Genomic DNA, 21472 nt, shown 5'->3' on the forward strand with positions numbered 1-21472 from the left:
TTATTAGTTTGTCATTCAGTGAAGGAAAGAATCCGAAAAGTGAGCCCACGCCTCTCGAGTAAGTTCGCCACTCATCTGGAAGAGGGAGAGACCTTGGACAAGAAGTTGAATGCAAGTGGATTAATCCTGCTAATCATCTAATCCCCGAAGTTTGATCTGATCCAACGCTATGATCTCTAATTTGATAGATTATCCAAAGATGATGTGCTCTAAGTTTGGAGTGCGTTTATTTCACAGAAAATAAATAATTTTAAAAATATCTTTTTCGTAAAATGATCACTTGTTTTCTAAAAAATGAAGGAATGAAAAATATTTTTATCGTCTACGGAAATATTTAAGGCATAAATTATTGTCAATTATGTAAACATATTTCATTGATAAATGTTTCAAGAGATACAAGTAATCCTTTTTAGAAAAATATTTTATAAATTATTTATTTTTCACGAAATAAAGAGAATTTTAACATTGGTTTGGATTCAAATCAAAATCGCATTCTCACATTTAAACTAACTCAAGCCAACCGACGGAATACTTAACCGTCAAGTTGTTGAACTAAACTGAGTTTTCTACCGTGGGACGCACCAAGTTCATGTAATGATTAGTTTCTCGGAGCAGACTGTTATCCGACGTTCAAAAGTTCGTTACTAACCTTCCAATATAAGTAGTTATTGTTTCGAAGCTGTTCACGAGGCCCGGTTAAGTCCGTGTTAATTAAGATATGATTGTCGGAAAAGATTTTGAAATCATTTGACTACTTCAGCAGTCCCTCCCCTCTATATAACATAGCTTCTCCCTTCCAAAGTTTTTCCAAGAAAAACTTCGACATCGACCATGAAACTCCATCTCTCTCTGCCTTTCAGAATTTTTCCAAGAAAAACTTCGACATCGACCATGAAACGCAAGTTCTCTCGCTTCTGCAAGGACGTGAAAGCCATTGCCGCCTTCGTCTCTTCGCGTACTCGCAATTCGGCTTCGAGAAGCACCACCATCTCTCCTTTGCTTCCGAATGCGTCGGCTTCGCTTGTTCCTCCTTTACCGGCTTCACTCAAAAACGGTCATCATATTACTTCTCTTGCTCCTCCTACTTCACTTCCTAGTTCACTGCGAACTCGAACCAATTGGGTTTACGAAACCGCTCTTCCCAATCACCACCACCTCACCACCACCCTCTCCTGGTACACAACACCCACCGGTCTCCACGAGCTTCTTGTTAGTCTTCACATCATTGGCGGCGATGACCCATGTACTCTCTTCAAGTACAAAGTCTGCATAAACCCCAGCGTCTCTGAGCGGAACAGAGGCCGGGAACTCAAAGTACGAGAGCGCCGAAATAGCAGTCGTCTGGGATTTCTCCCAAGTTAAGTACGACACGGGACTGGACCCCGTCGAGGGTTCTCTCTTCTGGTCCTTGTGGACTCACAAGTAGCTTTTCTTCTCGGGGATGTCCCGAAACAGTGTACCACGGTGTTGCAAGCGCTTGATTTCTTTCTTGTTTCGCGAGCAGAGTGTACATTGGCCTACAAAGGCGAAAGGCTCCATGGCATCGAGGCTCGGCTCACCAGAAATGGGCCATTCGACGATGTTCTGATACAATGCAGTGGAGTGGAGACGGAGGGTCTGGAGGAGAATCCAGCGCTGTCCGTTCATATAGGGAAGCAGCCTGCATTGAAGGTGAGGAAGTTGCATTGGAACTTCAGGGGAATGCAAACGAAGATTTTGGCGGATGGCTTGAAGGTCGAGATTGCGTGGGATGTACAGGCTTGGTTGTTCAGAGAAGAACAATCAAATGCGAAAAAAAAGAAGAATCCACCAGAATTTGCGACGTTCACTTTCACGACACGACATGGATCCACCTTTTTTCATTGTTGATTCGCATGGACAGATGATACTTGTTCCGAGCTCATTGTGTGTTTTTCGGGGTTTCTTTTTTACCGTCTTGTGATTGCCAACATTGTCACATAGTCTATGATGCTCTTTCTCTCTGTTGGTATTTGAAGATGTAAATACTTCTATCATTATAAGATTTGTATCCTTCTTTTGATCTTGTTTGGCTGGTGGAGAAGGTGGTGATAAGTTTTCATGGGTAAGAATTGCATTGGTGTTGTCTTTGTTGCGTGAATGTTTGCTTGGATTATAACGATTCAATCTTTCAGATAATTTAAAGAAAGAAAGAGAGGAGGAGAAATGTAAGTCATGAAGTAGAAGGACTTTATTTTCCTTCATTATGTAATGGTACAACAGCGGATTTCCGGGGAAATAAACAGCTATACATTACCACAATATCACAGAAACAAAAAACGAGGAATCAAGCCAAGCAAAATTACAGAGGAAAAAGAATTATGCTTCCACAAAACAAACAGAGCCCTTAAATTACTCACTCTTACTTCTGAATTTTTATTTTTTTAAAATTCAAATCCAAATGGAATTTTTTTTTTTTTAAAATTTCTTATAGATAAGAAGTAGGATCCATTATATTTAGGATGTGGCACCAAATTCACATGTACTTTTATATACGAGCATATTTTTGAGAAATTTCATTAACGTGAATAATAAGAGGCTTTGTGATAGGGTCCGTTGTTGATAATTTCGAAATGAAGCATTAATTACTTGCATCTGATAAAAACTTGACGTACGAAAATATTTAGTGAAAATTTAACAAAGCGACAGAAATTGAATGGACTCCAAATTTTTCGATTTAGCAAGTAGAATCCAAGTCTAGAGTTTAAAGAATTAGATAATGGAATAATCACGAATCGGTGACTGCTTCTACGGTGGTATGTATCATTAGTTGCGACATGAGTTATGCCATTTGAAAGAGGGAATGATTCTTATTGCCTTTGGATTATCATCTCGTTTCCAACTTTATATCTTTTAGTAAGGAAATCCTCATTAGTCATCACCCCACCTGCCTCCGTTCCGTCAAGCTCTTCTCAGACACCGCAATGGCCATGGCCGTCCCCAACTCGCCGATCACCTTTCCTCCTCGGCAAAGTATCCTCATGCTGCCTTAGCCAGCCCATGGTCACGTTTCTCGCTTCCTCGAGCTCGCGAGAAGCTGCTCTCTTCTTCATCTTCCTCATCTTCTTCTGCACTGCCACATCAACCTCCCCTCCCTCCCTCAGGCTCGTTTCAAAACTCCCAACAAGGTGTTTGGAGATTGTTTTTCGTGAGATTTGACGAATAAAGAAAGCTTTCAATCTTTAATACATTGATTTTTCTAAGCAATATGCGCTAGAAGTGGATTGAAAGTCAAGATTATGCTTATTTAATGTGTTTAAGGAGTGCTCTTTTTAGCTAGTTCCCTTGGCATTAACATACACAAATGCTAGAAGTGCAATTGAAATTTTGTGAAATTACAACAAAGTCATGAAACTTTTAATTTGGACAATCAAATCCTAAAATTTATTCCAGTTTATGCAATCACATACCTCCATTAGCTCTGTCCAATTTGAGTGGTAGAAATGCTTACGTGATTTTGTTATTACTTGCACTTTTCCTACGTTGCCATTAAGTTAATGAAAAGTGCAAAACCAACTAATGACACTATTTCCCTCCTCACTTTGATTAAAATTAGATTGAAAAGTTTTTTTCTTAAAAAAAAGTTGAGGGGAAGCACTCGCTTACGTGCCGTGATGACGCCATCACCGTGCTAGGGTCAACCGTGCTAGGGTCAATTGACCCTTACAAGGCTGGCCTCGTCGGTATTACTTCTTATTGTTTCACCCCTATTTCTCAAAAAATTAATTTTTACGTCAACATTTATACTTTTTTTTTTTTTTTTTGTGCTGGAGGTCAACATTTATACTTTTTTTTTTTTTGTCTTTGGAGGGCAGGAACTGCCGGTACCTCGACAACCGCACCGTAAACCCCTGCTTAGGTGACTCTTAAGGGAAAACCCACCACTCCGAGTCACACCCAATACACGCCTCCCCTGGGTTTTGAACCCTTCACCTCTTCGTTAAGGATCAGTAGTCTTAGCCAGTGGAGCCACCGCGGCCGGTGGTTCAACATTTATACTATTTAGTCTCTAAAAACTAATAAAAAAAAACGATGCATCAAAATAAATAAGATGGGGATTTTTTCATCGGAGGAGGAAATGAAACTGTGAAATCATGTCTGAAACGTGAAAAATACATTGATACGCGAGCACTATTTCACGAGACTATGTGTGAATGAATCCTCACCGTGCATATCAATAGAACAGTCAAACGTAAATGTAAAAGACAATAATAATGGACAAAAGGGAGCCTAAAGTTTAAGCTCAGTATGGTAGCTTGCAACATATTAAGGTCGAAAATCTCACTACATCGATGACCTGATGTGGACGATAAACATTCTCATCACTAATGATGAATAGCCATATGAAACGTTGCTATAAATTTTTTAAACCAACCCCTAAAAGGACTCCTATTATTGCTACCGTTGTTGTTGTTCCGCTACAGTGACCAAGCCTTGATTTAGAGACTTTCTCAACCGTGCACTTCGTTTTCGATGAGCTCGGCCCTGCTTGTGTTGTTCCCATTCATGTGCTCCTCTGAGCACACGATCGCCACAGGCCTGTAAAAATTCGGGCTCAAACATATCAAAGACAATGAAAAACAACTTTGCAGAACGAGTTGAAGGACAGGGCAAATTCAGGAAAAAGAAATACTCCACACAACATTCGAGGCTTTTGCTTACCTTGCAAATATATTGAGTCCACAAGTCTCTTTGCAGAAGATTAGTAGCAGAGCCTTTTGGGGCTTCATCATCAGGCACGATGCTCACTCTCTCTTCATAGAAAGATCTTATACACTGCACGGAAGGTTGAACTACTTGCTTGATCCAGGAGTCTTCTGACCGACCTAAAATGGGATAACATTACAAGAAATGACGTGAGAATAGAAAAACTGACAGCAAAATGAAATCGTTTAGAAAGGAGATTTGTATACATGAGATAGCTTCTGTTGCATTCACATAATGGATGTTCCACCCAAACAATGTCTGTAGTCGACAGATCCTCCTTTTCTGTGAAACAACAGAAACTCGTCTCACTAGAAAGCACAGCCATAATGATATCAAGCTAGAAAATGGGAGTTGAAAGATCTGAATCTTTGCATGCTTCGGTTCTCAAGCAACCGAATATACATCGGCACCTCAAGAAAGATATGAAAAAAAGGGATCCTGGTCTGAAAAAGAAGTGAGAACAACCTTCACTACTTGAACATCACATAAACATTGTTGAGAAACCAAAAAGCATCTGGCTTCAAGCTATTAGACAAACTGAAGGTATTACACGTAACAGATTTTCATAGTATGTACTGAATGAATATCATGAGATGTGTTCCTAGAAGAAGGATTTAGGCTTTGGCACCACTCGGTAGAAGAGATAGATTGACAGAAAAATATACCATACTTGATGGAATATGAATCATATTACTTACATGCTTCACCACACTATACTCACCTGTCGATGTACAAGTCTTCGAGTGTTTAGTTTAAACTTGTCAACGGCTTCTTGTAATAACACTTTTAGTTTATTTGTTGGCAGGGATGCCAAGATCAACCCAATGTTTTCTTTCAACATACTCTTATCATGAAAACTGCTTGTTTCAGAGTCACCAGCGTCACCAATGTAAACCTGCAGAAAATCCTCAAATTCTCGAACCCCAATTGCTTGGCGCAGACCTTGAGTGTAATTTGAGTTAGGGCAGTAGATGTCGCAGACTTCACTAAGCAATCCAGCTTCCATCATGCAGTCAACTCTTTGCTCCACATATTGATCGAGAACAGGAAGACATGCATCCACACATATAAAACAGCAATCATACTTTGAATTCTCAACACGCCCCCAGTTCTGCCCTGCCACAATGAAAGGAAAGGGTATCCCTCTCTACGTCAGTGCTATGATGTAAGGGGATAAAATTTCGTTACCCACTTCTCTAGAGTATGTCTGGAGTGACTTTTACTTTTGATCTTCTATGCTCTTTCAAAAACTGGGGCACATGCATATTGATTTTTCTAATCTTGAGTACAAATTCACATCCTTACTTTCATAAAATTTTGAAACTTGAATTTTGCTTTAAATTTTGGCAGCAAAATCAAAATAATTACTTTTTACTTTCAAGAAGTCAATAAACGAACCCTATATTTGAATATGAAGGATTATTTTAAAATATTAAAACCTCCAGAATCTAGAGACCATGTTCATATCAGAAGCTATTTATGCATGAAGTGCAAGAATGTTTACTTGCACTTAACTTAAATAAATCCATTCCTAGGATAGCGATAAAACTTTATAAAAAGTTACAGGATAAAAGTAGACTGAGGTAATGGCAGCTTTGATAAGTCCTATCACTCATGCCTATATGAGGTCAATTACCAAGTTTTTCAAACACTGTAGATACACCAATCATTCATAGATAGACAAATATTTTCGATAAAAAAGTTGGAAATAAAATACCCAGAAAAACAACTACAGATTCACAAAACTTACCAATAAAGTTTGTTACTCTGGTGCTTCAAGTTAATGCCACTACAAATATGTCATGTTTAAAAAGGCACAAATGAAACCTAAAGACCAACTGATTGAGCTACTTAAGTACGTATCAAGACAAAATTTGTAGATGCACCTAATCATAAACAATAAGCAAGTTGACCAACCTCTAAAGTTCTGCTCTGAAATAGTTCACTGGGAAGGAGCCCTGATTGAGCATACAAATTAAGATATTGATTGACCTGCAAAGGATCCAGCACAATAGCTTCAGTCAAACAATATCTCTCTGCCTATGTTATACAATTTATAGTTACAGAAAACCAGGAATTCTAAAAAGTAGGAGTATAATAATTTCACCTTATAAAAACTAAGAGGAAAAGGCATAAACAGATAATACAGAGACATGATCCAGCAATACTAATCATTCGTGACTACAGTGGGATTCAGAAAATGCTACAAATCCTTGCCAAAAGTCTGATTTGACATCAGAATTTCCCTATTACGCCCTGCCTTAGGAAGATCTGTGGCAAGGCATGCTTGCATTGTCATTTGGGACTGATTTTGAGTTCATTTCCTATTGAAATGCATAGGTGCTTTGAAAGTCATCAAAATATTGCTCAGTTTCAAGTTCTATGCAGGCACTCAGCATGAAGAAAATAATTGCTTTTCCACAGTGGTATCTATAAGTTGTTAAATCCTACGAACTATTTGCTCTCTTGAATTGGCAGAAATTATGGAATTCCATGACCATGAGTCTGCTAATGTGCATAGACCTAAATGTATATGGAAATATAACCTGCTGAACAGGGAAATGTGCAATTGAAGTAGGTGCAAATCAATTCATTGACAAACCCTGTTTTTGTACTTTATTGAGTAGGAATTGAATCTTTCGCTTCATTTAACAGCCTAAAATATGTGCATTTTTTCAAGTACCCTAAATTACATCAATATAAGTTCACAATTGAAACTGAAGCCATACAAATCAATATATTCACCCAATTCTTAAATTCCATATTTTGATTTACGATTGTGTGTTGAATGACAACTACACTAGCATCCATACTTTCTCTGGTTATTCGGATGAATTCTTTGTGCAGCAACTGGATCAATGTCTTTCAAGCGATCGAAGGTGGGAGCCTCCCTGTCTCTGTTGAAGTCAACTTCGCAATCGCCATGCTCATCACCTGAGATTCAACGAAGCAATCGTTAATGTACAATAACCGCAGGGGCACAAGCAAGAGAGTAACAATTACCAGGAGTTTCATCTAAGTGGCCGTCATTCATGTGATCCATCGAATCATCCAGAAGAAACGGAGTCACAAGAGCCTAGTTGGCAACAAAGAGATAAAGAAAATTAACCAAACACCTAAAGTGAACAAATTTCTCCCGGGATATACCCATCAAAATCCATCTCCTGAACTACCAATTGCTATAGATCCAAATTGAGTAAAAAGAAGATCAAAAGTTCCGTTTTCCAGCCACAGATACATCGCTGAGATTCACACGGTAGAATCAGGTAGAGCATCATAAGTGCAAAAACAACACAGGACATGTAGAGACATTAAAAAGCCATCCCCATCAGGCATTGGCAACTAAATAATCTCATAGTCCAGAAGCTGAGCACTCACATTCAGTCAGGAAACTAAGTTAAAAAATTGACCTTGACGAGGGATGGACTTAAAGCGACAAAATTTATGCGAACCCATCTTTACAATCTCGCGTTAAGAGCATAAGGTCTGCACACTCTACCTGGATGTAGTAATTTGTACCCCCAACGATGACCGGCAACTTATTTCGAGACAAGATCTCATCAATGAGCTGAAATTCGGGGAAAAAAACTAAGTTCTCAATCTCACCCAAAACACAAAAATGAGATTCACATGTAATCGTCGGTCAAAGGAGGCGAACTCACAGGAACAGCAGCGTCCCTAAACGCCTTGGCCGTGAACTCCACGTTCGGGCTCACGGTGCCCAAAAGATGATGCGGCACGCCTGCACAACAACAAAATTCGTGAAAAGCTCCAAAACGACGACAATCAAGGTCGGAAATCAAGAGGGTTTTCGCGGGAATACCTTGCTGTTGATCGAGGGGGACCTTGTTGGTGAGCACGTCGAGGCCGCGGTAGACCTGCATGGAGTCGGCGTTGACGACCTCGACGGGGAAGTGGGACGCCAGGTCGATGGCCAGGCGCGACTTGCCGGAGCCTGTGGGGCCCATTACGACCACCACCTTCGGCTTCCGCCCGCCTGAGGCGGGGCTCCGTCGCCGGGGTTCGAGGTTCGCTCCGGTGCAGCGCCGCCGTCCATCTACCGGGGTGCGTTCGACTCCTCTCCGGCCTCCAGCCCGGGTAAAAGGGAGGAAATCGGGTCCGCCGACTCCGGGTCGGGCCAAGTATGGACTGGGCCAGGAGCTCATATGCCTTTTGGGCCTATACAGACAAAGCCCTTACATTACTCACTCTTTCTTCTGAATTTTTATTATTTAAATTCAAAAATAAAATGGATATTTTTTTCTTTTTTTTAAATTTATTCAATTTAAATTTAAAATCAAAATGGCCTAATTAGCTTAAAATTTCAGCAATTGTTTCTGTGGCCTCAATTATGCCATTTGAAAATATGAGGGAGGGAATAGATTCTTTTTTGAAGAATGTATTTATTTGGTCTTGCATTTCTAAAGTTTCGTGTTGTCATGCGATTTTCATCTCTTTTCCCAACTATATAACATATATCTGTTAATAAGGAGATTTTCATCATTCCTCACCCGCTGCTCATACATCACCAAATTCACCACGACGGCCATGGATGCACCCAACTCGCGGATCACCAGTCCACAACAGCGAAGCATCCTCGCCAAGCGCATCGGTAAGGAGGTCGTCGCCGTCAGGCCTCTTAATCGAGAACCGGCCGGAGGCAATGCTAGAGACGACGAGGGGGAGATAATGGGGTGGCTGGAGGGGAGGGAGAGGGGCTCAGTGGTGTTCGTGTCGTTCGGGAGCGAGTGCTTCTTATCGAAGGAGGAGATGGAGGAGATGGCGCGCGGGCTGGAGCTTGCGAGCGAAGAAGTGGGGTTCGTGTGGGTGGTGAGGTTTCCTGGAGGAGACGGGGAGACGGTGAGCCTCGTTGAAGCCTTGCCTGAAGGGTTCTTGGAGAGGACAGAGGATAGAGGCATGGTGGTCCAAGGATGGGCTCCTCAGGCCAAGATCCTCATGCACCCGAGCATAGGTATTTCGTGCCAACAAAGCTAATATCGGAGTTTAAAATATCAATATCGTCATTATCCTCAATACTGATATCATCAATAAGAAAATCTTTAAGTTTGTTATCTAGGAACTTGTTTAGAAATACTTTAATGAAAGGAACATAGGAGTTTGTTGCTAGGTATTTGATCAAATAGGATCACCTGGTTCCTACAAAAACTATCAATAAATTACCTAGAATGGGGCTAAGTGGAGGGAAAAGGCTTTTTCATGATTTGCGAAATGAAAACTATTAGCCCTACACAACATTTTATTCAATGTTGTGAAACCATAACCGGTGATATAACAGGTGGGTTTGTGAGTCACTGCGGTTGGAGCTCCGCATTGGAGGCAATTGTCTTCGGCGTACCCATCATAGCCATGCCAATGCACCTTGATCAGCCCTTGAACAGCAAACTGGTGGCAGATCTTGGGATTGGCGTGGAGGTCCAGAGAGAAGACGGCAGGTTCCAAGGGGAGGATGTGGCGAAAGCGATCAAGCAAGTGGTGGTTCAAGAAGAAGGCGAGCAAGTCCGGAGAAGGGCGAAGGAACTGAGTGCGAGGATCAGGGAGAGGCGAGAGGAGGAGACGAGCGTAGCGATGAAGAAGCTGGAACGACTTTTTGGAGAAGAACAACTTTTGATCTTGGCGAGACTGTGACTTGACATGATTGGTGGACCAAGATTCGGATTTGCTGGTTGATGGCATAATTGATAGAGTTGGCGGCATAAATAAGAGGAGGAATCGATGCGTTTCGAATGATGTTTCACGAATCTGATCTGGTTCTTGATCTTTTCCGAACTCTTCAATTTCCCCGGTTAAAGCAAAAAAGACATAAAAACAAGAAGGCTGTCCAGAGATTTGGACGAGTCGAATACATAGATGTAACCTAATTAGCCACATACTATATATAAGTACTGACTCTCCTTATCAAGGAGACAAGTTTCTTCCTTTCTAGTCTTTATCTGTTATGAACTCCATAATGTTTTCAACCTTGTAGAGACATTCAAATGGACATCCGCACAAATTTTTTGTGGGGGAGACAGATATCGTGGACCTCGACCATTGTTTGATTCAGATCCATTTTGTATGTGATGTAGTTCGTTCAGTACCAAGGTTTGTAAATAGGCTCACTAGTATAGTTTTTGACATATATTGAGTTCTCTATTTTACTGCAATACGAAGTGTCTGGTTAAAAATAGCTAAAGGTTCGCCATTTAATATTTGTGCAGTTGAGGAGTCTGGCAAACCAAAAATCAAACTTAAGTTTTCTATCTCAAACTCAAACTAACACGACAGGACAGGAAAAAAAAGAGGCTCAATTTCGTAAAAAGACCTGTATCTATAAATAAAGAGAGAAAATATCAGAAATGCTTAGGACTTTCCCGGGATAACAACAAACGAGTGGTATAATTTTGGTACCGCACCCATTTGGCTGCCATATTATTTCTTTCTCTCACTTGCTGCAAATATGAAAAATCATCACTTAATTGATATCGGCAATTTGCTTCACTGAAATTTCCGACATGGTGTGCCGATAAGCTGAAATCAATAATTGAGATGCTAAATTCGGAGACAAACAAGAGGAAGAGAGTGCGAGGGAAACGAGGTTGTTGTTCTAGGAAGAGAGATAGAAAGAAAAGCCATCGTTTCCGTGGAAGGTGGGGTTTGCATGGAAACGACGTCGTTTCTCTTGGAGCAGCAAAAGCTTCCACGTTGGGCTTGTTTCAGCTTCACATAACTTTGACTTTAGGATCCGTTCGTTTGCAAAAAATAACTTCCGCGAATATATTTTTCAGATTTTCCCATATTCATTTCACCAAAAATAATCTAATCCAAGGAAAAAAGTCTTCTTAAAGAGAGAAAAATGTTTTCCACTTTTCAAATTAGGGAAAACATTATCCTTACTCACTCTCTCTTATCTCATAGCCCTCTGGCCCCTTCTTTCTTGTTATCTTTTTTAATAATTTGAATTTTAAAATTTTCTTTTTTTCTTTTTTTTTTCTTTTCTATTTCCTTTTTTTTCCCACCTTCTTCTTTGGCCAATCATCGGCCGCATGGCTACGATCGACAATCGACCATAGGCAAGTGTCGAGTTCGCCAAGTTCTCAGGCGAGTTCGCCAAGTTCTCAGGCATGCTCAAGGCTCACTATTGCCAGCATTTTGCCTTGCCTGGCTCGCCACTTGTCAACCTCTAGCAAGGTCGAGCTCACCACTCACCATATCAACAAATTAGTAATGAGCGCAAGGCATGAGGAGAGCCTATCTCTAGTGAGCAGCTCAAGGCTCACTATTGCTAGCTTTCTGCCTTGCCTGGCTTGCCACTTGTCGACCTCTAGCAAGGTCGAGCTCACCACTCGCCAGATCAGCAAATTAGTAACGAGCGCAAGGCATGAGGGAGAGCCTATGTCTAGTGAGCAGCAAGCTCCTTGCCACTAGCTAGATTGGCGAGCTAGCGACAAGCATGAGCCTTTGGCTCACCGATCTAGTATGGCCAAAGGTCGATGAGCTCGAGCTCGTTGTTCGCCATATCGGCAACCTAGAGGAAGCTAGCCTTTGGCCGATTGTCGACCATTGCCGTGGTCGCGACCAACCAAAGAAGAAGAAGATAAAAAGAAAGAAAAAATATTAAAAGTAAAAAATAATTAAAAATCGATTTTTAAAAAATAAAATAATAAAAAAATTTATTGAAAAAGTACATAGAAAAAAATCCTTATTGAATAGAAAAAATACTTTCCACTTCATTTTTAAGTTTTAGACTAACACTAATAAATAATAATATTTTCTTGAAAAATGAATTTTCGAAAATATTTTTAAAACCATATTTTTCGAAAGCGAATGGAGGGCTTTATATTCAACTACAACGCCGAGATGCATGTTTCCTTTTTCTGCTTAAGCCACATAGACGCACCATTTCACTAAGAAGGTCCTCTTTTGCCTGCACATTTTCAATCAAATGTCATCTCTTCCGTCGTCTCATGCCGCCGAATCTGCCTACTCAATTTAGTCACAATCGGACCGCCGCAGCCACATATAAGAAACTCGCAAGAACTTGTTCCTCCTAAAGTCTCTTAAGTCAATCAGAAGCCAGACGTAACCATAACCCCCACCTGATCTAGTCACCTAAGCACCTGGGTCAGTATCCCCTTCTGCATCCAATCGTAGGTCGGCAACCACTTCATGGCTGCCCACTGGAGCTCCTCCTCCTCCTCCACCACCTGCCAGACGCTCCACTGGAACACGTCCGACACCTTCCACATCTCCCTCATGCTCGACAGCGACCACCAACTGCGGCGGCTGCTCATCTGCCGCATGAAGTCGTCCCCGGCCAATGCCACCGCCATATTCGAACCCCACGTCTGTCTCTCCGGATCCCACGTAAAACTGAATCGAATACTCTTTAGTAGTTCTTGGACCAGAGTTCGGACAAGAACTTGAAGAAGAGGAAGAAGATCAATCCCGAGCAAGAACATGAATGTGTGTGTTTTGATCGTCGGTCAGAATGAGAAAAGCTAACTTGCGAAAGTCGTCGAAGATTCAACGCCCCGAATCTGGTGTCTCGCGCTTCATTCGTGTTGTTCCAGAAGGAAATCTTCTGGCCTTTGGATTTCGGGGACGAGGGTTGACATGTCAAGGAGAGGATCGATCCTGCGGACGATATTGAGCAAGCGCATAATATACAATTGTGAGCATGGAATGGTTTTTTGGTAATCTTCTTTAAGGGAGGGATGAGATCGAGGAAACCGAGCCAAATGATGCAAGTTTAATATCCCTAATCGTTATTGTAAAAATTCCGAATTTTTCATCTTAATTTTTTAAAAAAATAATTGGACTCATGGTCCAGATTTCCAGCTAATAGTAAATGAAAAATCCTTGTTATGAAAAATTAGGAATAGTTCTTGACTTTGATTATGGTTTATGGATACTTCTATGTTTGATGAATTGAATCATGAAAAGAAATATGATTTGGTTAGTGAATCTAAGTTTTGAAACTGATTGTGAATTATTGGAGAATTTTGTTAGTGAATTATATTCATATTGTTATGGTTAGAACCACTGAGGATGAAGTATACTTACTAGATCTTTTTGCCAAACCACCGACTGATATAGGTGGAGAAACAAGCCAATGAGGTAAACTTAGTCACCTTTATCATGAGCATTAAACGTGATCATAGCTAAACATTCAGCATTAGATCAATAGATAAAATGGACCATTGCCGTTTAATTTGATAGAGACTGAACAATAATATAAACTAGATTATTGATTTGTTATTATTGATTGGATATTGTTATTTGATCTAATATGCAAAAAAATTGTTGAAAAGATATGACGCACTTTTTATATCTTACATATATAGTACTGGATTTGTTGATGAGTTATGATATTGTTTTTATAAAAATATATAATGAAGGTTTGATCTACTTAGAATAAATGTAACACTCATTGGGTTGTGGCTGCTCATAGTGTTCATTCCAAATGTTTTTCCAAATTCTTCAATTAACGGAGATAGAGCAATAGCATTTTTGATGGAGACTGTTCATAATTGGATTTTGGGCATGGTCTGAGATAGTTATATCTATGTCTAATAATATTTGTTGGGTTCAGTTGGGTTTGGAGTTAAGAATTTTCTTACATGGATTTTAGAACTTTAATTGTGTAACAAACTCCCTGTTTTATCATATACATTTTGATATCATGTTTGTATTTAAGACCGTGTCCTTTAGGTGGAAGGACAACTATGTGAAGCCTCTATTCTTGTAGATTTGGAGTGCAATATTAGCTTATGTTATGATCTTTTGGGTATAGATCTTATAGGATGTTGTGAGATTGTACATTAGTTTGTAACGTGTTCATTCCTTTTGTTTGGTTTTAAGGTGTAAGTCTAATTTCAAGTCCAAGTGATAATGAGTTCTAACTCAGAGATGATTTTCATCTCAAAGAATAATATGAGTTAATAAGTCCTTACTTGAAACATTAGAAATGTGTCTCAAGGTTCTTGTGGTGCCAAAGTGTATTTGATTGAGTTGTTTGGTCTTAGTTATCTTGTATGCTTAAAAGGTGATTAATGCTTCGAGTTATTTTTTTTTTGTCAATCATACTCTAATCCTACACTAACACTCAATCTCAGACTTTTGCCATGTCTTCTTGCAGGGCGTGGGAGTCGAAACTTACTCCTGAAATAAAATCGTTCCCATCCCAATTCCCCCTGAAAACGTGGAAATTTGAACCCTAGAAAGTCTCTTTAAGGATAAAATTAGAGTGTGTAGTGAAAGTAAAGATATATTTTCTAATTTGAGAGTTATTATGTACACAAGTTGAGGCTAAATACGTGAAAGTGACAAAATTCAATGTTTACATGATAAGGCAAATTTAGGTTGTGACAAAACTGATTTGACTAGAGTTTGTGAAGCAATGGTTTCTCGATTGTTGACCTAGTATGCAAGAAATATGTGTTGTGGATTATAATGAATGAAAAAAAAATATTATCTCCAAAAATATTTAAACATTAATTGTTATCGATGAAAACATTCTTCATTGACTAATTAATTCAAGCGGTAAATGCTATTATTTTTTAAAAATGATTTTTAAACCATTGATTTTCCATCAAACACTGCCTAAGTAGCTTAAGAATCTGCGATTGTTCCTATAGCCATATGTGCGTTGGGACCACAATTACGCCATTTAAAAATGAGGGAACTGATTATTTTTTAAGGAATTTCTATATGTTTGATCTAGCATATCCACTATATGCCTGGAGATCTTCATTATTCCTCGCCGGCTGCTCCCTCATGGACACACCCAACTCTCCGATCACCGGTCCACGACGGCGAAGTATACTCATGTTGCCCTGGTTAGCCCCGGCCACATCTCTTTCTTCCTGGAGCTCGCCAAGAAGCTGCTCTCTTCATCTTCTTCTTGCCAAAACCCCTTCCTCATCTTCTTCTGCTCCACCCCCGTCAACCTCTCCTCCCTCCCCATCTCTCCCCTTCGATCCGGCTTGTTGAGCTCCACCTCCCGCCGCCGCCCCTCCACTTGATGCCCTCCCTCCCTGCTTCCACACCACCCGCCACCTCCCTCCCCACCTCATGCCCTCCCTCAAATCTGCCTTTGACACTGCTGGCCCGGCCTTCTCCGACCTCATCGATGCTCTCAAACCCGACTCGGTCATCTACGACTTCCTCCAGCCCTGGGACCTGAAAGCAGCTCGCGAATGGGGCTCCCGGGGTGGCGTCCCTCTTCTTGCCCTCAGTGCAGCGGCGGTGTCATTCTAACCCTCCACAGCATGGACCCAGACTGAAAGTACCCCTTCTCACCGCTGAGGGTCGAGAGGAGCGAGAGCGATAAGATCATGCAGTTCGTACACAACAAGGCCAATGGCACGAAGGACATGGACCGGCTCTTAGAGAGTATCAGGAGGTCCGAGGGCGCGATCCTGATCAAGACATGCAGAGAGATCGAGGGCAAGTACGTGGACTACCTCGCCGAGCTTGTTGGCAAGGAGGTCATCGCTGTCGGGCCTCTGATTCAAGAATCGGCAGGAGGCGATGCCAGAGATGATGAAGGGGAGATAATGAGGTGGCTGGAGGAGAGAGAGAGCGGCTCGGTGGTGTTCGTGTCGTTCAGGAGCGTGTGCTTCCTATCGAAGGAGGAGATGGAGGAGGTGGCACATGGGCTGGAGCTGGCGAGCGAAGAAGCGGGGTTCGTGTGGGTGGTGAGGTTATCAGGAGGAGACGGGGAGAGGGTGAGTGTTGAAGCTTTGCCTGAAGGGTTCTGGAGAGGACCAAGGACAGAGGCATGGTGGTCCGCGGATGAACTCCTCAGGCCAAGATCCTCATGCACCCGAGCACAGGTGTGTTCGTGCCAACAAAGCTAATGCTAGAGCTTTCCAAAACCTACTTGTCAAATTGCAAGTCGGCACTTAGAAAAAGGAGGTCTTACTCAAACGTCCAAACAAGAAGTGTCAGTGTCACGTATTTTGTATAATGATTCGATATTGTTTGTGCTGTCATCCACGTTTATTTTCCTTTTTTTTTTTTTTTTTTTTTTTTTTACATTTATTCAATATTTTGACACCTTACTTGGTGATACAACAGGTGGGTTTGTAAGTCACTGCGGTTGGGGCTCAACATTGGAGGCAATAGTCTTTGGCATACCCATCATAGCCATGCCGATGCACCTCGATCAGCCCTTAAACGCCAAACTGGTGGCAGATCTTGGGGTTGGCATGGAGGTCCGAGAGAAGACAGCAGGTTCAAGAGGAGGAGGTGGCAAAAGTGATCAAGCAAGTGGTGATTCAAGAAGAAGGAGCAAGTCCGGAAAGGGCCAAGGAACTGAGTGCGAGGATAAGGGAGAGGCAAGAGGAAGAGACGAGCGCGGTGATGAAGAAACTGGAACAACTTTTTGGAAAACAGAACGACTTTTAATCTTGGCAAAACTGTGACTTGACATGGTGGACCAAGATTTGGAATTGCTAATTGCTGGCATAATTCATGCAGTTGGAGGCATAAATAAAAGGAGGAATCGATGCATTTCAGATGAGGTTTCACGAATCTGATATGGTTCTTGATCTTTCCAAACTCATTGATTTCCATGGTCAAAACCAAAAACAAAAAACAAAGAAGCTGTCGAATACATAGATGTGAGCTAACTAGCTACGACGTGCGGACCCCTCAAGTGCCTTAACTTTGTCCAAAGGGACACTTAAGTGCCATAACTTACGAAAGGTACACTTAAGTGCCAAAATCGGAGCAAAAGTGATCACTTGAGTGCCAATCCGGCCAAAATCCGGTCAAATTGCATACGTGGCATTTTCCGGCGATTTTCGGCGACTTCTTTTTGATGTGGCAAATGTTTTTTTTTTAAAAGCCGACGTGGACGACAAAAACGACGTTGTCCATCCACATTGTGCGATGACCTAACCGCCGTTCCTCCCCATCCGCGTTGTGATCGATCTCGAGGCCCTTCTCTCCGTCGCCGTTCACGCCCCCGGAGCTGGTCATCGGTCGCCGTCGTTAGTCGCCGCTGTTGGTTGCCGTTGCCACTCACCGCTTACCATCGTTGGTCATCGTCACCGCTCACCATCGTCGCTCGTCCCGTGTTCGACCCTTCTCCCCCCCCGTGATGAAATTAGGGCTCGATTATTTAATTAGGGTTGGCTGACCTAAACGCCGTTCCTCGCCGTCCGCGTTCACAGTAGATCACAGGCCTTTCTCTCTGTCGCCGTTCACGCCTAAAGTTGGTCATCGGTCGCCGTCGTCAGTCGCCATAGTTGGTCGTCATCGCCGCTCACCGCTCACCATCCTTGGTCGTCATCACCGCTCACAATTGTCGGTCATCCAGGTTTGGCCCCTTCTCCCCCTCCGCTGTGATGAAATTAGGGCTCGATTATTTAATTAGGGCTCCACTCGATTATTTAATTAGGGCTCGATTATTTTATTACAGCTCCAATGGAATTTGTGTTGATATACTTCAACTGAAACTTGCTGACATTACACAAAGAGACCAGATTTCTCATTATTTTGGTGAATTTGTCTTTCAAGCTGTTAGGGAAATCCCTTATGATGTTTTGAAGATGACAAAATAAATCAAAGGCTACTAACATATTTGATGGTTGAGTAATAGGCCATGCAGATGTTAGAACATGTAAAGGATATTATCAAAGTCTCGAAGATGCAAGGGCTCGAGACTCAAAGTCTGAGAAGGCTGCTAGACTCAAGACTCAAAGTCTGAAGACCGCCAGACTTTAGTATCAAAGTCTGTTCTACATCAGAAGTCTGTTCACTCTGACAAATTCCAGACTGAACGTGAATGATGAACCAGAAGACAGACTCTATGCTGAAGCTGAATCAGATTGTAAAGTCTAAAGACTCAGATTGTAAAGTCTAGAGACTCAGATTGTAAAGTCTACAGACTCAGACTTTACATCCAGATTCAATGAATCGTAACTCAAGCCCAATCATACAACGGCTAGTGATCTGGTTTGGATTCCACATCAAGATTGATTTGATTGATTCAATCTAATTGATTGACAATTGGATGTTGAAGACAAGAACTTTCTATACGAAGAAGCTTTACTTATGGAAACCAAGATTTCGTTTGTATGGGCGTCGGAATCAATTTGGGATTTTACCTTTGTCACTCAACGGCTACCAAATCTTCTAAGATACAGAGCTGTCCAATGGGTATATTGGAAGACGATTCTCGGGATGCTGTCCAACGGGTAGTTTGGAAGTGGAGGAGTATTTAAGGAGATCATGGACCGATGAGCAAGTAAGAGACGGAGCGTAGAATTTATAATTCCAAAGTCTAAGCGACTTTAGATCATATACTTGTCTCTTGAGAGCTTAATCGTTTGTAATCGTGAGAGAAATACCAAGAGAGTGACTTAGTGAGATAGTGTGATCTACTACTAAGTGTTTGCACTTGAAGTTGTAATCTCTTGTTGATTGCATAGTGGAATCCAGCCAAGAAGGCTGTTATCGTGGGAGAGTGGACGTAGGCTTGGATTAAGCCGAACCACTATAAATCTCGTGTTCTTATTCTCTTCCTTAACTCCTTTATTTTGTTCATACTAGCACTCGGTGGTATCGAGCCAAGTGCTCGGTTTATAAAAGTGTTTTTACTTTTGAGCTAAAGATTCTTTATGGCTAGTATGTTGGCACCGAGACTTATGGAAGGGCAAAGCAACACAAGGCCACCATATTTTGATGGAAAGGAATACGACGTGTGGAAGAACAAAATGAAAGCATTCCTAAGATCCAGAGATCTCTTACAATGGGATGTTGTGGAAAGAGGAATCAACCCCATCGCTCCTATGTCTCGGATGGAGATGTCCAAAAAGAAGCGCTTGATGCGAAAGCAATTTATTCTTTATATTGCGCTTTGTCTCCTACTGAATATAACAGAATCTCTTCATGAAACAGCAAAAGAAGTTTGGGATAAACTTCATGTTACATATGAAGGGACCGATCGTGTAAAAGAGACAAAAGTAAACTTCTTGCTCGGCAAATATGAATCCTTCAAGATGAAGCAAGGAGAGTCAATTGGAGATATGTTTAATCGTTTTACAGAAATTGTAAACGGTTTGGCATGTCAAGGTCATCCTACTTCTTCCCAATGAAGGTCAACAAACTCTTGCGAGGTCTCTCAAAAGGTGGAACCATGTCAAGACCTCAATCGGGAGACTCAAAGGATTATGCCACTCACCGTTGATGAATTGATCGGCACTCTTCAATCCTATGAAGTGGAGCAACTTAACGATGAAGATCCCGAAGGTAAGAAGTCCATTGCTTTAATATCTAATGCTGTTTTGATGAAAGCAGACTCAGAAAATGACATGGACGATGAAGAATTTGCCTTTATGGTCGAGAAATTCAAAAGCTGAGTAGAAAATAAAGGAAATTCAGTGGAAGAAGTCAATACAAGCATAATGGCCAGAAAAGAATCATGAAAGAAGATGATGAGCAAAGAAATCTATGCTTGATGGCACATTCGGGAACTCGAGTCTCACTCAGACACGGACTCAGAAACGAGTCTTATTCGGAACCAGACTCGAATTCGATGAGGAAATCAAGGGGAGAAAGCAAATCCAAAAGAAAAGGAAAAGAATCGTGATCATCTCAAAAAGGCAACAAATTGAGGGGGAGCTTTGATCAATTATGGAAAAATCTTTTTGATTGATCGTGATCTTATTATGGATGGAAGGAAAGGTAATTGTGTCAGAATTTATTCTACAAAATCCGGTTAGTGCATCTCTTATTACCTTTTGTCATTAACAAATCTCTTATTGATATTATCATTTTATTATGACAAAAATGGTACGTGAATTTTATGATGCATCCGTGATTTTTATTGGATATTTGCTGATATAATCGAAGTGAGCTATGTTGCATATCTTCAATATTCGATTTACTTTATAAAAGCCGATTTGTGGAAATTGTGATTCATGCAAGATATTTGTTATCATTCTCTACGTGAATCCATTATCACTTTTTGATTATGACAAAAAGGGGAGAAGATATGAATATGCATATGTGCTGATTGGTTGATATTATTTATTGCATAATATTGAGCTGCAATTATTTTCTATCTTCGATATCCTTTGATTTAAATTAATAAAAGCATGTTTACAAATCTGCATATTCAGAGATTGTTTTGTCATCATCAAAAGGGGAGATTGTTAGGGAAATCCCTTATGATGTTTTGAAGATGACAAAATAAATCAAAGGCTACTAACATATTTGATGGTTGAGTAATAGGCCATGCAGATGTTAGAACATGTAAAGGATATTATCAAAGTCCCCAAGACGGGCTCGAGACTCAAAGTGAAGACGCTAGACTCAAGACTCAAAGTCCAAGACCGCTAGACTCAAGACTCAAAGTCTGAAGACTGCAGGACTTTAGTATCAAAGTCCATTCTACATCAGTCCTGTTCACTCGACAAATTCCAGACTCGAACGTGAATGATGAACCGAGAAGACGGACTCTATGCTGAAGCTGAATCAGATTGTAAAGTCTAAAGACTCAGATTGTAAAGTCTAGAGACTCGATTGTAAAGTCTGAGACTCGGACTTTACATCAGATTCAATGAATCGTAACTCAAGCCCAATCATACAACGGCTAGTGATACGGTTTGGATTCCACATCAAGATTGATTTGATTGATTCAATCTAATTGATTGACAATTGGATGTTGAAGACAAGAACTTTTTATACGAAGAAGCTTTACTTATGGAAACCAAGATTTCGTTTGTATGGGCGA

At 41.0% G+C, this 21472-nt stretch overlaps 4 protein-coding genes across 4 annotated transcripts; 3 read left to right on the forward strand and 1 right to left on the reverse strand.

Moving 5' to 3' along the window:
• The first annotated feature begins 891 nt into the window (after nt 1-891).
• Nucleotides 892-1869, forward strand: LOC104423400. The gene is made up of 3 exons (XM_039303697.1): nt 892-1192; nt 1281-1391; nt 1505-1869. Exons 1-3 carry the CDS (start codon nt 892-894, stop codon nt 1867-1869), a joined length of 777 nt encoding a protein of 258 aa, XP_039159631.1.
• A 2342-nt stretch (nt 1870-4211) lies between these two features.
• On the reverse strand, nt 4212-8778 carry LOC104421270 (tRNA dimethylallyltransferase 2). Its single transcript, XM_039303713.1, has 11 exons — nt 8549-8778; nt 8388-8467; nt 8225-8293; nt 7729-7801; nt 7539-7659; nt 7409; nt 6643-6717; nt 5447-5836; nt 4932-5007; nt 4681-4844; nt 4212-4557 (listed from the first exon to the last, which is right to left on the reverse strand). Exons 1-11 carry the CDS (start codon nt 8691-8693, stop codon nt 4417-4419), a joined length of 1335 nt encoding a protein of 444 aa, XP_039159647.1. The 5' UTR covers nt 8694-8778; the 3' UTR covers nt 4212-4416.
• Nucleotides 8779-9173: 395 nt separating this feature from the next.
• LOC104421271 (UDP-glucosyltransferase 29) lies at nt 9174-10569 on the forward strand. The gene is made up of 2 exons (XM_010033167.3): nt 9174-9697; nt 10022-10569. Exons 1-2 carry the CDS (start codon nt 9274-9276, stop codon nt 10369-10371), a joined length of 774 nt encoding a protein of 257 aa, XP_010031469.2. The 5' UTR covers nt 9174-9273; the 3' UTR covers nt 10372-10569.
• A 5470-nt stretch (nt 10570-16039) lies between these two features.
• Nucleotides 16040-16924, forward strand: LOC104421272 (flavanone 7-O-glucoside 2''-O-beta-L-rhamnosyltransferase-like). The gene is made up of 2 exons (XM_039303379.1): nt 16040-16562; nt 16807-16924. The coding sequence occupies exons 1-2, from the start codon at nt 16062-16064 to the stop codon at nt 16816-16818; spliced, it is 513 nt and encodes a 170-aa protein (XP_039159313.1). The 5' UTR covers nt 16040-16061; the 3' UTR covers nt 16819-16924.
• Nucleotides 16925-21472: the final 4548 nt, after the last annotated feature.

Source organism: Eucalyptus grandis, chromosome 10, assembly GCF_016545825.1.
Source record: "Eucalyptus grandis isolate ANBG69807.140 chromosome 10, ASM1654582v1, whole genome shotgun sequence".
NCBI classification, from domain to species: domain Eukaryota; kingdom Viridiplantae; phylum Streptophyta; class Magnoliopsida; order Myrtales; family Myrtaceae; genus Eucalyptus; species Eucalyptus grandis.